The sequence below is a fragment of the Caenorhabditis elegans genome, chromosome V (genome assembly GCF_000002985.6).
Source record: "Caenorhabditis elegans chromosome V".
Taxonomy (NCBI): Eukaryota; Metazoa; Nematoda; class Chromadorea; order Rhabditida; family Rhabditidae; genus Caenorhabditis; species Caenorhabditis elegans.
This window is the reverse complement of record NC_003283.11, coordinates 4570166-4585298: the sequence shown is the minus strand read 5'-3', so window position 1 is coordinate 4585298 and position 15133 is coordinate 4570166. Positions and strand designations below refer to the sequence as shown.

The following is a 15133-nucleotide window of genomic DNA, read 5'->3' as shown; positions in this document are numbered from 1 at the left end:
TCCAAATTGTGGATCCAATTGATGATTCCAAATAGCAAATGTTGTATGAATGGCGGGGAACGCATTACATCAGAAACTGAAATTTCCAGCAAAAAAACAGGAAATTAAGAAAATAAATAAATACAAATTTAAAAATAGCGTAATTTTATTGTGCAAATCTAAAATTTTTTCGAATAAATAAATAAATACACACACACATACATCAACAGAAAAAAAAATCATTCAACAGTCTTAAAATACATTTTCAAATAAACTCCAATCTTCTCATAAGTCCAAAATGATCTCACTTCCGCTTCGACTTGTCTGAACAGTGCTGATCTGAAAACAACAGTTTTATGTTTTAATCAAAAGTATAAATATTTGTTTTACCTCGCATATGAAAACTCTTGATTCGTCGGATCATAGTCCATCGGTTTTGTGGACCACAGAATTGAGTAGATCGCTGAAAAAATTGTGGGTAAGGGTCAGAGCTACGACTTTTTGGTTTTTATGTTGGTATTTTGACGAAAAATTGATTTATTTTGGTCTTATTTGGATTTTTTAGTCCAAAAAAACCCAAAAAATTATTTTTTTTTCACGGTTTTTAAAAATAAATTCAAGCATGCTTCTTATAAGCATAAAATTTTTTAGGTTTTTCTTTTGATTTTTTGGTCCAAAATTTTTTTTTTGGTCCCAGTTCTAGTGAGGGAGGGTCATTTTAAAAAAATTTTCAGAAAATTAACAATAAAATTCAGTTTTTTACCAAATTTTGTATATTTTGATGAAAAAATATGATATAAATTTTGTCTAAAAAGAAGAAAAACGACCGAAATTTTAGGCTTTTTTGCGAAAAACTGAATTTGTTTTTGGAATAACGGAAAAACGGAAATTTCCGATTTAAAAAAAACGCAAAAAATTTTTAATTTTATTAATCTTTCCACCTACTGGAAGAAATCTTTTTTTTTAATTTTCAAGTTTTTTTCCAAAAAATGATATCGGTAAATGTTTCAGGGTACATGTATGCTTAAAATTTCGACATTTTTCAAGAAAATGTTACAAAGTTGTTCGTTTTTCGCTTTCTTGGGGTTTTGGCGATAAAAATTTTTCCTTTCTCGCTTTCGATTAAAAAATAATATTCTGGGCGGCAATTCTACAAAATGTTGTAATGCACCATGTTTCTTCAATATTTTTCAATGAAAATCGGTGTCAAAATATAGAAAATAACTTGATTAATCTGAAAATTACATTAATTTCAGCTTTAACATTCGAGAAAGTGCTCAAAAATGGCACGAAAGTTGAAAATTGGCGAATTTCAGGCCATTTTTGAGGTCTTTCTCAAAATTTTAAGCTTAAATCATTGTAATTTTCAAAAAAATCAAGTGATTTTCTATATTTTGACACCATTTTTCAAACAAAAACGTATTAAAAACATGGCGATTTGTATAAAACTTACGATTTATTTTCGATGCAACCACTCGTTGAAGAATCTCTCGAAAATCATCACTGGAAATGACTTGCATGCACCAATCCTGAAATTTCAAATTTATTTAATAAAAATAACCTTTTTTTTTTGTTTTCATAAAATTAAATTATTGCCCTGATGCGAAATTCTGCGATTTTTCGATACCAAAAATACGGTAGCAGGTCTCGACACGACAATTTTTTGTTAATCTCGCGGAGGTGTGCGCCTTTAAAGAGTACTGTAATTTCAATTTTTTGGTGCGGAATTTTCAAAGATGTTTCATAGTTTTTCTGTTAAAACTTTAGTTTTTTTAATTAATACTAGGAAAACTAGGAAAAATCTAGTAAAAATTCTGCACCATTAAAATTACAGTGCTCTTTAAAGGCGCACACACCTTTTTGCATTTGACAAAAATATGTCGAGTCGAGACCAGGTACCGTATTTTTGGCCCAAAAATCGCAATATTTCGCGTCTGAGTGATAATCATAAAATATTGATTTTTTTCAAATTTTCAAAAAAATACACGTTTTTTTTCAAAAAAATTTTTTTCAGTAAAGTATGATTATTTCCAGAATTACGACTAGCTCAAAACTTTTTCCAAAAAAGTTTCAAAGTACCATATCATTGCCCGAATCCACACATTTGCGCATTTTTCCAAAAATCGGTGGCGGAATGAGAGTGTGAAGGGACTGGAAAAACTGAATCCGCGCGGCTTGATAGATGGCTTGGGGAGGCCTGAAAACTTGTAAAAGTTTGTTTTTTGTTTCAAATTGAAGACCCAGTATTACAACATATATGACGCGCAAAATATCTCGTAGCGAAAACTACAGTAATTCTTAAAATGACTACTGTAGCGCTTGTGTCGATTTACGGGCTCGATTTCCTAAATAAAAAAAAATTAATTTAGGAAATCGAGCCCCGAAAATCGACACAAGCGCTACCGTATTCATTTAAAGGGTTACTGTAGTTTTCGCTACGAGATATTTTGCTCGTCAAATATGTTGTGTAACACGCATTCTCGGAATTTCGTAATAACATACGGTGGTTTATTAATATCCATTGTATCCAACGCGACCATTCCTCCAGTCAACGCCCACGGAAATCCTTGCAGGTAGGTGAATAGGCACGTCGAATTGTCAATGTTCCGACGGTCTGGAAAATTTTCAATTTTAATTTTCAGATGAATAATTAAAATATTAAAATTAGATTTTTTTTTGAATTTCGATTCGAGTTTCATCTCACCAACAGTGGCAAGAAGGGGTGTCTTGAGAATTTCTGAAATTTTTTGAAATATTCCGTTGGTCCGTTTCAATACTTCATCAATTTGCTTTTCATCGGGAGGAAAATTCTGATTCACAGGGGGTTTGAGCTCAATTTTTTGCGGTTGCTGTTGTTGAAAAAACTTTGGTACGGGTGGAGGAGGTGTCTGCAGATTCAGGCTCATCAGTGGACGGGCGGCTCTCGCCTCTGTCGCAATAGCTTTAAACACGTATGATGGGATTTTTGCCTTTTGCATTCTCTCCAAAGTTATGATTTTTCCACGTCGCAAGTCCTCCATTGCCATCGAATTTTTCGGTATCAAGCTTGTCGAGTTAATCTGAAATCCAAACTGTAAGCTCACCACCACTTTCGCCGAGCTTCAGACAACAACTACAAACCAAATGTTCTCCACTTGATTTGAACTTCTCGAAACATTCTTTTAGAGTTTTCGAGAAACTTTCTTTTCGGCGAGAAGGCGCCATGCGTGACTAAAAACTGAAATAATTGAACGGATTGAACCTTGTTCTTGACCTTTTCGAAAACCCACGTCAATTCCTATTACTTGGCAAAAAATATGACTAATGTCTCTGGATTTCATGGTTCACGTGATTTTGTATATATTTTTAAATACGTATTTTCTCACTCTTCAATGAATTTTTCACCTAAAAAAAAATCTTACCGACCGGCTAGCCATTTCGTTTTCTAGCTTCATTGGCTAAATATATCTAGTGAACGATGCTTCACTTTTCAGTACATCTTTTGATGGTTACTGCTTTTATCAATTCTTCTTTTGTTTTTTTCCCAAAAATATCGAATCGGTGTTTCTCGTTTCTCGAAATTTACTTGATATTCCAAAAACAGACATCAGTTCCGTCGCTCAAATATTTCATTCAACTTGGTGGTGCCCCAGAAGCCATTTTTGTCACTCCAATTGAATCGAACCCCTCGCTGATACCTGGAAATTAGACACAAATATTCCTTCGCCGAATGTTTCAAAATACCTACCGACTTCTTTTTGGAAGTGGAGGACATCATTCTGAATCTTCTCGAAAATAAATCTTACCGTATACTGCACCTAAATGTACGTAGCATAACTCGTATAAGTTAATTACCAGAATTATGGTCTGCTTGTCAGAACGCTCATATCGATGGGATCTACTCTAAAACAGATTTTTTAGAACCATAAGAACCATAATAGGTATGAATTCTATCGCAGAAAAGTGAAACTAGGCGCAATAGTGTAATAGTGGATCTTGTTCTTTGACCAATATAGAATGTGAAATTTCACTTTACTTGTTGAATGTTGAGTGCCTGGAATGATATCCTAAAGAAAGCTATCTTAATTTAATCTGGTTCCTCGTCGTTTGCAATATGTTGCACTTGAAATGTTTCTAGTATCGTAAATCCTAATATCGATTCTTCCGCGCATCAATTAATCTTCTCTAATCTCGAGTTTTCGCTTCAGCTGAAATTCTCGCATCTGACCAATTCAAACTGTACATAGTGTGTATTAAAGTCGCTGAAAATATGTGCTAGTTGATAATTTCATTGTAAATTCTTCTTAACTACCCATCAATAAAATGAAATAAAGTTACATTTTGAAAAAAATGGGTCTAACCACTGTTGAGCAAATTGGCCTGTTCAAAGTACAAGTCGTGCTGATGGTCAATTTTCATCACATCTTTTCTTTTAAAAAAAGATATTCCATGTAGAGAATATGCATTCTAGACTTCAAAATTTTGCTATCGAATGTATGGCTTAACAGCTGCTGCAATGTTTTCAAAATCCTTGTGACTCATGAATTATTTCCTGTAGATGTAGATGAAACTCGCTTCGAATTCCAACCGATTTCTAGAAGTGCCAATTATTTAAATGATGGCATTTTAGATTAGCCACAACTACATTTAAATTAAACGATATTAACTTTTTTTTAAAGTGCAGATCGCAAAATACCCAGTACAGTCGAGTCGCTATAGCGAGTATATTCGTTCTCTTCAGATTAAAACTGTTTATAATACAGTAGGGCTGTTAATTAGTACGAATTCCTCAATTTTTATACTGCCTTTTTAGATAAGGCTTCCGGCACATTTTGAGAAGGACGACCTAGGGCGTCCTAAATGGCAATCCCAGTCTATCAATCCTCGCAGTAGATTCCCTGGAACCACGCTATTTCATGTGAAGTATGCTTATTCCAGCTTTCAAACTGTGTTTTCCAATATATATCTAATCCGAGGAATATGGTCTTCTCAAATTGTTGGCACATCCTTGTAGATCGTAGAATATTTCCTGTAAAAAAACACGGCTTCAAATCCCAGGCGACCACTCAAAGCTCCAACTGAGAATTGGCGAAAATTGAAGATCACTCTGAAAACTTTAAGCCCCGGCGAGTACTCGTTTTTCCCACATAAAAGAGAAGGAGCTGATTTCGTTTTTTCTCGTCTTTCTTCACAATTGGTCACAACGGCGTTGATATTTATTATCAAATAAGATAGAAAGTGGTTTAATCAAAAGTGAAGAGTTCAATTTTAAATAAATGAGAAACAAAACAAAAGTGCCACAATTCAGTATACCAGACTTCCATCGTCCTCCTTGTACAAATCATCAATGTCCTTTTTCCAAGTACCATTTGCCACTGATACCGTAACCCGATCTTCACGAATCTTCACAACAGTAGCGAGCGTCCAGGTTCCGGTCTTGGAATCCTGAGCAATAATCTTATTTCCGACACGGAGATCTCGTTGTTCAGAACGGGAAAGACTACGAAGACGCATGTCGCCAACTGTCACACGTCGAACCTGCGGAAAATTAGTTATAGCTGTAGCGTAAAATGTGATAAAAAACTAGAAAATGAAAATAAAACACCAATAATGGTCGCTACGAAGAAGAGGAACGGAAATGGCAGTAGTGGCAGTTCTCGTGACCGTATATTCTCTTTAGTACTGCGCCCTAACCGACATTCCAAAAATTAGAGCTGTAGTCTCTAACAGTGCTGTGAGCCGAGCAGAGAGCCGAAAATCGGGATTTTTTCGGCTCTCGGCGCGAGCTGAGAGCAGACTTTTTTCAAGAGCCGCACAACACTGATCTCTATCAGTCCGGCACTTACTATTAGGTTTTAAATGAAAGAGTCATCTCCATAATTTCGAGATTTTGGTGAGTATTTCTTATTAATTTACACACATCATTGAATTACTGTTTGCTACAAAAATCCATATTCTTTATGAATTTCTGCCATAAAAATGAGTTTTTGTAGCTAAAAGCTAGTCAACTCCAATTGTATGGAGACGTTCCAAAATTAGTGCCGCATACAGCACCAATAGAGAATATACGGTAAGTCCACATGGTGTCAGGCTGTCCAATAACGGCTTGATCTACAAAAAATGCGGGATTTTTTTCCCAAAAAAAAATGTGACGTCAGCACGCTCTTTACCATGCACAATCAATTTAGAAATCCGTGATTCTCGTAGATCTACGTAGATCAAACCGAAATGGGACACTTTGACATACAAATATCCATTAAGCGTTCCTCTTCCCAGCAACCACTTCATGTGTACTCTACGCACCTCATCCCTTCTCATCGGTACCGATGACGACAACAAAGGAGTCGTGTTTAACTGTTGTGGCTGTGGGAATGCCTGATGATGAATCTGCATTTGTGGCATCTGGTAGGATTGCATTGGAACTTGCATTGGAACCACCTGAACCCCGGAAACGAATCCACCACCACCACTCATCATCGGCTGCTGCTGCTGCTGCTGATGTTGAAACAGTCCTCCTTGAATCGGATTCTGAGCCTGAGACATCTGTGCCACCGCCGCCACCTTCATCCCCATCGTAACCGAATCTAGTAGAGATCTCAAGTCTTGTACAAGCTTCTGCTTCTGCTCGAAAGAGAGCGATGTAAGCGTTGATGAATACAACTGGATTGTTTTAAAAGTAGCCGAGCCATAGATCATATCAAGAATATGATTCAATCCCTTCGATCGGACCTCCACAAACATTTTCTCTAGCTGTTCAACCATCACATTGAAATCATCTTCCACTTGTTTCGTCATCATCGCCTTCTTCTGTTGCTCTTCGAACTCCTTCATTTCCTTCTCCTTTTGATATTTCTGCTCTTCTGCTTTCATTAATTCCAGTTTTTTCTCCCTCTCAGCTTCGCCTTGAATTCGCGCACGTTCCTCTTCCAAAATTTTCGCTCTAATCTCTTGCTCCATTACTTTTTGTCTTTTCTCGAGTTCTCGAGCAACTTGCTCTTTGATCTCCTGGTCCCGCACACGCGCGGCTTCTTCAGCGCTCGGCCCATTGCTTGGACGCTCACTTGGACGACGAATATCAGTATCAAGAGGATATTGATTTGGGGGGTACGGTTGAGTATTGTAGCCAGTCTATAATAATTTTAGAGATTTTCACAAAAAAAAACTTCCCATTTCCATTTGGAATGCTCGATGAAGTTCTAGTTTCGTTTCCAGTTGATTTCGTGAATTCCCATTTATTTGTGAATAAATTTAAAAAAATGTTAGAAAAAAAAACTAACCTCCAGAGCTTTTGGCACAGCCATCGATGATTCTGTTCCCTGGTAGTAGACGTCTGCCACGACCTGAACAATGAAAAAAATACGAAAAAAAGTAATAAAACCGAAAAAATAACCATTCGAAGAAGAAACTTGAATCTGTCGATAATATCGATTGGAAGTGTACGCATCGTCATGAATCCAGGTGGAAGTTGCTCTGAAAAATATATTGCGGGAAAATAAAAATAGAAAATAATAGATAAAACTCAAAATGCGCCCAAATGAACGAATTTCATAATGAGAATTCTCAAAAAAAATTCCCGAAATTTTTTATGGCAGTTTAAAATTTTGATATAATCTTGGCCATAAATGTGCCTAAAACTACCAAATAAGTTAAGAAAAATGTCTGAAATATGCAATAAAAGATGATAATTCGAAAAAACTCAATTTCCGACTTCTGCGGCTGACCAAAATTCGAGATTTTAGCTAAAAATCGGTCATTTTTTGAAATTTTGAACCTTTGAAAAAGTCTCATAATGAAATACGTTCATTTCAGTACATAAAGGTTACGGCACTCATCAAGGGTGAGCGGCAAACTGCAAAAAAATATTTTTTTAACTTGAAAATTTTTGGTTAACGGCAAAGTCGGCAAATTGCCGTTTCTCAAATTTCGGGCAATTTCGGGCAAAAGCGATTTGCCAAATTTGCCGAAAAAATGGCAAAGGCCGAAAATTTTGGGCAAATTGTTGACTTCAACTTTTTTTTGGAAATTTCAGAATTTCAATTTTAATCAGCAAAACTGTACGCATCCCATGAATACTCCCTAAAATCAGCAAACCGGCAATTTGTCGAAAATGAGAATTTCCGGCAAATCGGCAATGTGCCGGAATGAAAAATTTCCGGAAAATTGATATCCGGCAAACTGGCAATTTGTGGAAAATGAGAATTTCCGGCAAATCGGCAATGTGCCGGAATGGAAAATTTCCGGAAAACTGCCAAACCGGCAATTTGCCGGAATTGAAAATTTATGGTAAATCGGCGAATTGCCCGAATTGAAAATTTCCGGCAAAACGGCAAACCGCCAATTTGCCGGAATCGGAAATTTGCGGCAAATGGGCAGTTTGCCGGAATGGAAAATTTCCGGAAAATCGACAAGCTGAGAATTTGTCGAAAATGAAAATTTCCGGCAATTTGCCGGAACTGAAAAATTCCGGCAAACCGGCAATTTGCCCGAACTGAAAATTTCCGGCAAATCGGCAATTTGCCGAAAACAAAATTTTCCGGCAAAACGGCAAACCGGCAATTTTCCGATTTGCCGAAAGGCACTGTATTTTTTTTTGTAATTTTTTGCCCATAAAAATCCCTACAAAAATTTTCGCCCAGTTGCCGAAAATGGAAATTTCTGGCAAACCGGCAATTGTCCGCCGCTCACCTATTTGACACTTATTCAGGAACTTTTAACGCCTAAAAATCTCCATACCATTTGCCATTCGCTTTATCAACAGAATCACAGCGTTCACAGACTTCGAAATGTTAACTTTAAACTGAGTTTTAAAAGTTCTATCCAATCTCGGCCATTCACCAATCGCCGCGTGTAATTCATCATCCATAACTCGAATTTTAAGACATTTATCAAAGAAATCCTTGGCGGCCGAGTATTTTGCGTAATGTTCACGTGGACCATATCCACTACCGAAGAAAATTGCTGTGGGGAGCCCGGTGATGGTAGTGTCACAGTGAAGCATACGTTCACGATCAGAACGATTAAAGTTCGGTGGCAAGACGATCCGGTCCTTTTCGGGTTCGGTAGCAGCTGAAAAAGGAGCATATTGAAACATTTAATTATTAAAAATGTAAGCGGAATTTTTAAAATCTCGATTTTTTTTTCGATAAAATTAGGCACTGCACAAGGAGTGGGCGGCATTTTTTTTCGGCAAGGTGCCGGAAATTTTCAAGTCCGGCAAATTGTCGATTTGCTGGAAATTTCCATATTCGGCAAATTGCTGATATGCCGGAAATTTTCAACTCCGGCAGATTGCCGATTTGCTGGAAATTTTAATTTTCAGCAAATTGCCGATTTGCCGGAAATTTGCAATTCCGGCAATTTACCGATATGCCGTAAATTTAATTTTTTTAAAAATTGCCGATTTGCCGGAAATATTTAATTCCGGCAATTTGTCAAGTTGCCGGTTTGTCGGAAATTTTCAATTCCGACAAATTGCCGATTTGCCGGAAGTTTTCATTTTCGGCACATTATTGCCGATTTGCCGAAAATTGTTTTCCGCCCATCCCTGCACTGCACGACGGAGCACAAAATAATGGCGAAAAATGGAAAATTCAATTCTTAAAAACTCGATTTTTCAATTTTGACTAAATTTTGATTCTCTCCCAACACGAGAACTGCAAAACCAATCAGCGATTCGCTCCGCCCACTATTGAACCAATCAGATCGAGTGGGCGGAGTTTGAAGATGCTGATTGGTCGGGGAATACTCATTTTGGACGAAATTTTTCATTTTTTCGCGATATTTAAATATTTTTTTTGCGGTATCTCTGAATTTCGGGCTATTTCTACTCCATTTACGCTACTCCACTCAAAATTTAAAAAAAAGTTTATTTTGTTGAATTATGCAGATTTTGGATCCAAATCAAGGGTGTCGTCAAAAAACTTTGGATTCTAATTAGAAATTATTGAAAAATCGATATATTGGAAAACGATGATTTTTGGATTTTCGGATAAATTGTTTTGAAATAACTTTTAGAAAGTTCTAAAAAGTTGAAAAATTGACAAAATTTTTCGAAAAAAAAAATCAATTTTTAAAAAATAAAAATAGGAAAATTAAAAAATCATATCTTTTTGATGTTCTATAATCTCAATCCACTGGAAGCCCTAAATTAAGCAAAAAAAACTGTTTAAAACGACCGAAATTCGATTTTCCGATTTTTTTGTTGAGAAAACCCAAAAAATCAACAAAAAAAAAATCCAAAATGGGTATTTTTCATGAGGAATTCAATATTTTTGATACATTTTTTTTTCCGATTTTTGAGCCGAATCTGATTTTTTTTGTCCAAAAAACCTGCAGAAAATCTCAAAACTCACGAGTAATAACTTCTCGAATCTCTCGAATTCCTTTCACATCTCTATCAACAGAACTACGAAGCTTCTCGTTGAGCACTTCGATATAAAAACTCAAAAATTCGAAATAATTATCGTTGGCCCACACCATTCCATCTCGAATAATATCTGGAGCCGCCGCGGGGCCTGAAGACGATCCGAGACGTTCACGATATGTTGATTCTCGATCACTACGTCGAGAAGCTGCTGGTTTTCGATGATCCTTGTCACCTCTGTCACGAGATCGGGATCGAGAGGATCGTCTTTGGCGTGGCTTGTCTCTTCTACGATCATCACGGACAGATCTTGCTGCAAAAATTATAAAATTATCTCGTTTTCAAAACATTTGAAAATGGCACTGCAACTTTTTCCTCACGAGGGACGAGGAAAAGTGGTTTCTAGGCCATGGCCGAGGGGCCGACAAGTTTCAGCGGCCATTTATCTTGCTTTGTTTTCCGCCTGTTTTCTTTCGTCTTTCACAGCTTTTTCCCGTTTTTTCTTATTAAAACTGATAACCAAATATTTTTTGCAGATGCCAAAACGATTTCCAAGTCAATAAAAAAAATGTATTCAGTGGGCAAGCAGCGGTGAAAGTGGTCAATGTAAAATGATGGATTACGGGAATACAAAACCTAAACTTTTTCTGAAACATGATACATATGATGCTTAGATGCTGAAATTACCTGATTTTCATAACGAGACCGCTGAAAAAGTTTTGAGGTTTTCAAAATTCAACTTTTTGTGCGAAAATCTCGACTTTTTCACCAAAAAAGTTGAATTGTGGAAACCTCAAAACTTTTTCAGCGGTCTCGTTATGAAAATCAGGTAGTTTCAGCATCTAAACAGCATATGTATAATGTTTCAGAAAAAGTTTAGGTTTTGTATTCCCGTAATCCATCATTTTACATTGACCACTTTCACCGCTGCTTGCCGACTGAATACATAATTTTTTGACTTGGAAATTGTTTTAGCATCTGCAAAAAATATTTGGTTTAATTACCCAAGTTTGAGTTTGAGGTACGCCGGTCAACTGCTGCAGGTCATTGGTCATGTCGGAACCACCTCCTCCTCATTCCGCCCCAGTGCCTATGGTGAAGACGGATTTCTTCGCTTTCTCTGGTCCTTATCTCCCGGAGGACGCTCACGGTACGAGTTCTCCGCCGGAGAAACAACAGCAAACCCGGAAGCGCGGTCGCCCGACCGCTCTTGAATTGCTCACTACCCGTGTTGAAGAATTGGAAAAGGAAAATTCGAGCTTGAGAACCTTCCGTACCGCCGCTGAAAGCAGATGTCGTGCCCTGGAGAGCAAACAATCGGAACTCTTCCAAACCGTCGAGCAGCTCAAGGTAGTTGTTGCCAAGCTCACGAACGAATGCTCTGCCCGTGTTACCTCCAATTTGCCCGCTCCACGCCTGTTCGCCGATGTTCTCAAGGGACAATCAGCCGAGAAGAAAGCAGAGATCATTGCAGAAAGACGTGAAGCAGCAGCCAGCATTTCCCTGTTTGAGAAGAAGACTCATTTCGCCGTGATTGAAAATCTACCGGATGATGGCTCGGATTCACAATCCGCCAAGGATAAGGTTTTTCTCGATAATTTAATTGCCGCTAATCCCTCCCTCCCTGTACATATTCAAACTTTCCGCGTCAAAACTCGCAAACCAGTCTTATCCCGCCCAACAAAAATTCGTTTCTCTTCTGAAGCCGACCGCAATTCGTTCATTTTCTCTTTCTCCAAAACTCTCCGTTCGTTGCCTGATCGCCCCACTAACCTTCCAAGACCCATCCGCTGCAGACGCGATATGACCAACGATGTTATCTATCCTGAGAGAGTTGAGAGCTGACGCTTATAACAGAAATACCCAAGCTGGCGAGATTCGTTATTATGTGCGCGACCTTAAGATTGTGACTCTCTCGTCACCGCGTCCACTTCCTATCTCTGTTGATTCGGCTGCTCCCGTTGCTAACGCATAGGTAAACGGCCACCGGGCTTTATTATCGTCTTGTCCGTCCATTGCTTCTCAAAGTGTGTCTTTCAAAGGTGTAATTTATCGTACGCGTCATACAGTAGCAGGCTTTCCCAATTTAATTTATTGTCTACCCACCATAGACGGGTTCTTCAAATCCTCCGAACCTTCCATAAAATTATTTCAAGCGAGTATCACTTCCCGTCCTTATCATCGTTCGTTCGAGCTTCACGCTCTACTCGTCACCCCTATCTACTTGTTGTCTGTGGCGTCCCGTCTAAATGTTTTCTACATGTTAACTTGTCGTTGTGGAACCGAATAGCAAAACGTTTCCCTAAACTGTTAACTCCAAATGCATTTGCGTCGCGCCTAGGCTCTATCCCATTTGACACCCTCTTCCCCCCAACTTGACCTCCCGGGCTATAGCTGGTCCAATTGGTCATTTTATTTATCTGTCCACACATCTTTTTTATTTTACTTTTTTTCTTTGTCTTCCGGTGTAGCTATTTCTTGTGGCAAATAAACAATTATTATTACTTTTCCGAATTTTTGAATCGCCATCACTTTTTTGAGAAATTTTCGGCAGTTTCGGGCCATTTTGGGTCCAGTCTAAAAACGTACCACTGATAACTTGAATTTCTGGAGATGCAGACCGACTTCTCGCGATTTCCATTTCTCCGCCAATGTGCTCAAAGTCTAGTCTCGGCTGAAACTATTTAATTCGTGAATTTTCATCAAAATCCGAAAAAAAAGTCTAAAAACCAGAAAAACCACATCGCAACCAATCAGCGATTCGCTCCGCCCATCCTTCAACCAATCAGATTGAGTGGGCGGAGTTCGAAGTCGTTGATTGGTCGGGGAATTCTCGTTTTGAAGTCAATTCTCAAAATGAGGATTCCCCGACTTCGAACTCCGCCCACTCCATCTGATTGGTTCAAAGATGGGCGGAGCGAATCGCTGATTGGTCGGGGAGTTTTGGAGGGAATTTCAGCGAAAATTGAGTTTTTAAGTTGGATTTTTTGAACTTTTCGACTCAAAATCGCGCTCCTTACATGTCTGAGCAACGGCTGTCTCCCTTCATTTCTTCCCATCGTCGTCAAATCCTCTCCAAACGGCCCCTTATCGAAACCACGTCTTCTCGAATTATCCACTACGGGTCCATTATAGGTGTCCACCACCGGCTGAAATCCGTGATACGGATCACTTCCTCCAAGAATTGCAGCTCTCATAGAAGGAACCGGCGGGCCAGGACGTCTATCGAAATCGCCACGTCTAGCATCACTGAAAAAATATAAAAAAATGAGTTTTATTTTTTTTTCCCGGAAAATCCGGATTTTTTCATCCTCAGAGGTGAGGTACCGAAATTTGAGACTTTGCTTTTTAGACCCAAAATGGTCCAAAACTACCGAATTTCGTAATGAGACGTTCTGAAAATATTTCAAAAAAAAAGTTATGACCGCTCGAAAATTTTGGAAAAAATGGCCAATTTTTAGCTAAAATCTCAAATTTTTTCCAACTTCTCGGTGTTGCAGCGGTTAGAACTTAATTATTATTTTTTTATCACTTTTTAATAAATATTGTGGTCTTTGATTAGGCGTTTATTCGTTGATTTAAGTACATTTATGGTCAGTGGGGCACAAAATTTAACTTTTATTTGTGCCCCACTGACCATAAATGTACTAATCAATGAATAAACGCCCAATCAAAGACCACAATATTTATTTAAAAGTGATAAAAAAAATAATAATTAAGTTCTAACCGCTGCGACACCGAGAAGTTGGAAAAAATTTGAAAAAAAAACGGCTCACATTGGAATATGCGGAGGAATTATCCGATTTGGAACATGTTCGTACGACGAATGTCGCATGTCTCTAGCTGGAAAAAAAAACCGGAAATTCGTGGACAAGAACGGATTTGAGGAGGAAAAACGAGGGGAGACGCAGACAGAAATGCACGCAGCCACAGAAAATCGATAGTTTTCCACGAAATCAGTCTAGAAATATTTGGAAAAAAATTATTTCAAGGATGGAAATTGCTGGTAAAACTGTGAAAGTGCTTCAAAAATCGATTGAAAATGAAAAAAAATCTAAATATTAAATTTCATTAAATTCTCTCAATTTCTAGTTGTTTTTGGTGATTAAATGAACAAAATATGCATTTTTTCGGCAAAAAAAATCCGAAAATCTGAAATTTTAAGCTCGAAAACCTAAGAAACTCTCTGAAAATCGATAAAAACAAGAAATCATAAATTTCAATCTATTTTCAGTTATTTTTGGTGATTAAATAAACCAAATACACATTTTTCCGGCAAAAAACCCTGAAATCCTCTGAAAATCGATTAAAACTTAAAAAAAAATGAAGCGTCCGTAAAAATAAAGAAAAATCATAAATTCCAGCGATTTTCTTAATTTCTAGTTATTTATAATGATTAATTGAACAAAATAGGCATTTTTCGACAAAAAACCCTTAAAATCTTCAATTTTAACACAGAAAACCTGAGAAATCCTCTGCAAATCGATTAAAAAACACAAAAACCTTTTATGCAAAAATCTGCATTTTGTCGTCACAGTGTGTGCATACTTTACACCGAATCTTACGACAAATAATTGTCGCTGCTGGCATTGTGAGAGAGAAAGGGATACACGTGATTTTCGTATAATTCCGATTCGTTTTCCCTGAATTTTTCTAATTAATTTATTGAATTATTTTAAATTATTGATTTTCTGTCAATTTTCACACAAAAATTGCCGCTGATTTATTCAAAGTGTCGGTTTTTATCCCGTTATTTGAATATTTTCGAAAAACCAGATTATTTGTGGTTTTAGTGATTTTTAGTGAACTTCC

The 15133-nt window shown here is 37.4% G+C and overlaps 2 protein-coding genes across 7 annotated transcripts; one reads left to right on the top strand and one right to left on the bottom strand.

Annotated features, from left to right (window-relative positions):
* Window positions 1-126: 126 nt before the first annotated feature.
* On the bottom strand, window positions 127-14166 carry Y61A9LA.3 (the record flags this gene model as incomplete). Of its 6 annotated transcripts, NR_147823.1 has the most annotated exons (12): window positions 219-318; window positions 370-442; window positions 1433-1508; window positions 2059-2176; window positions 2482-2593; window positions 7236-7298; window positions 7349-7428; window positions 8692-9024; window positions 10311-10634; window positions 12911-13001; window positions 13342-13570; window positions 14098-14156. NR_147823.1 is itself a non-coding variant. In NM_071840.4 (9 exons), the coding sequence occupies 9 exons, from the start codon at window positions 14154-14156 to the stop codon at window positions 5263-5265; spliced, it is 2232 nt and encodes a 743-aa protein (NP_504241.1). The 6 variants fall into 6 exon arrangements, 5 of the variants coding, with proteins under 5 accessions (NP_001338843.1, NP_001338841.1, NP_001338842.1 ...); NM_071840.4 differs by lacking the exons at window positions 219-318; window positions 370-442; window positions 1433-1508; window positions 2059-2176; window positions 2482-2593 and adding exons at window positions 5101-5496; window positions 6262-7086 and having other exon boundaries at window positions 12911-12995; window positions 14098-14166; NM_001351865.6 differs by lacking the exons at window positions 219-318; window positions 370-442; window positions 1433-1508; window positions 2059-2176; window positions 2482-2593 and adding exons at window positions 5157-5496; window positions 6262-7086 and having other exon boundaries at window positions 14098-14164.
* On the top strand, window positions 11375-12166 carry hpo-39 (uncharacterized protein; the record flags this gene model as incomplete). Its single annotated transcript, NM_071841.1, has 1 exon — window positions 11375-12166. One exon carries the CDS (start codon window positions 11375-11377, stop codon window positions 12164-12166), a length of 792 nt encoding a protein of 263 aa, NP_504242.1.
* Window positions 14167-15133: the final 967 nt, after the last annotated feature.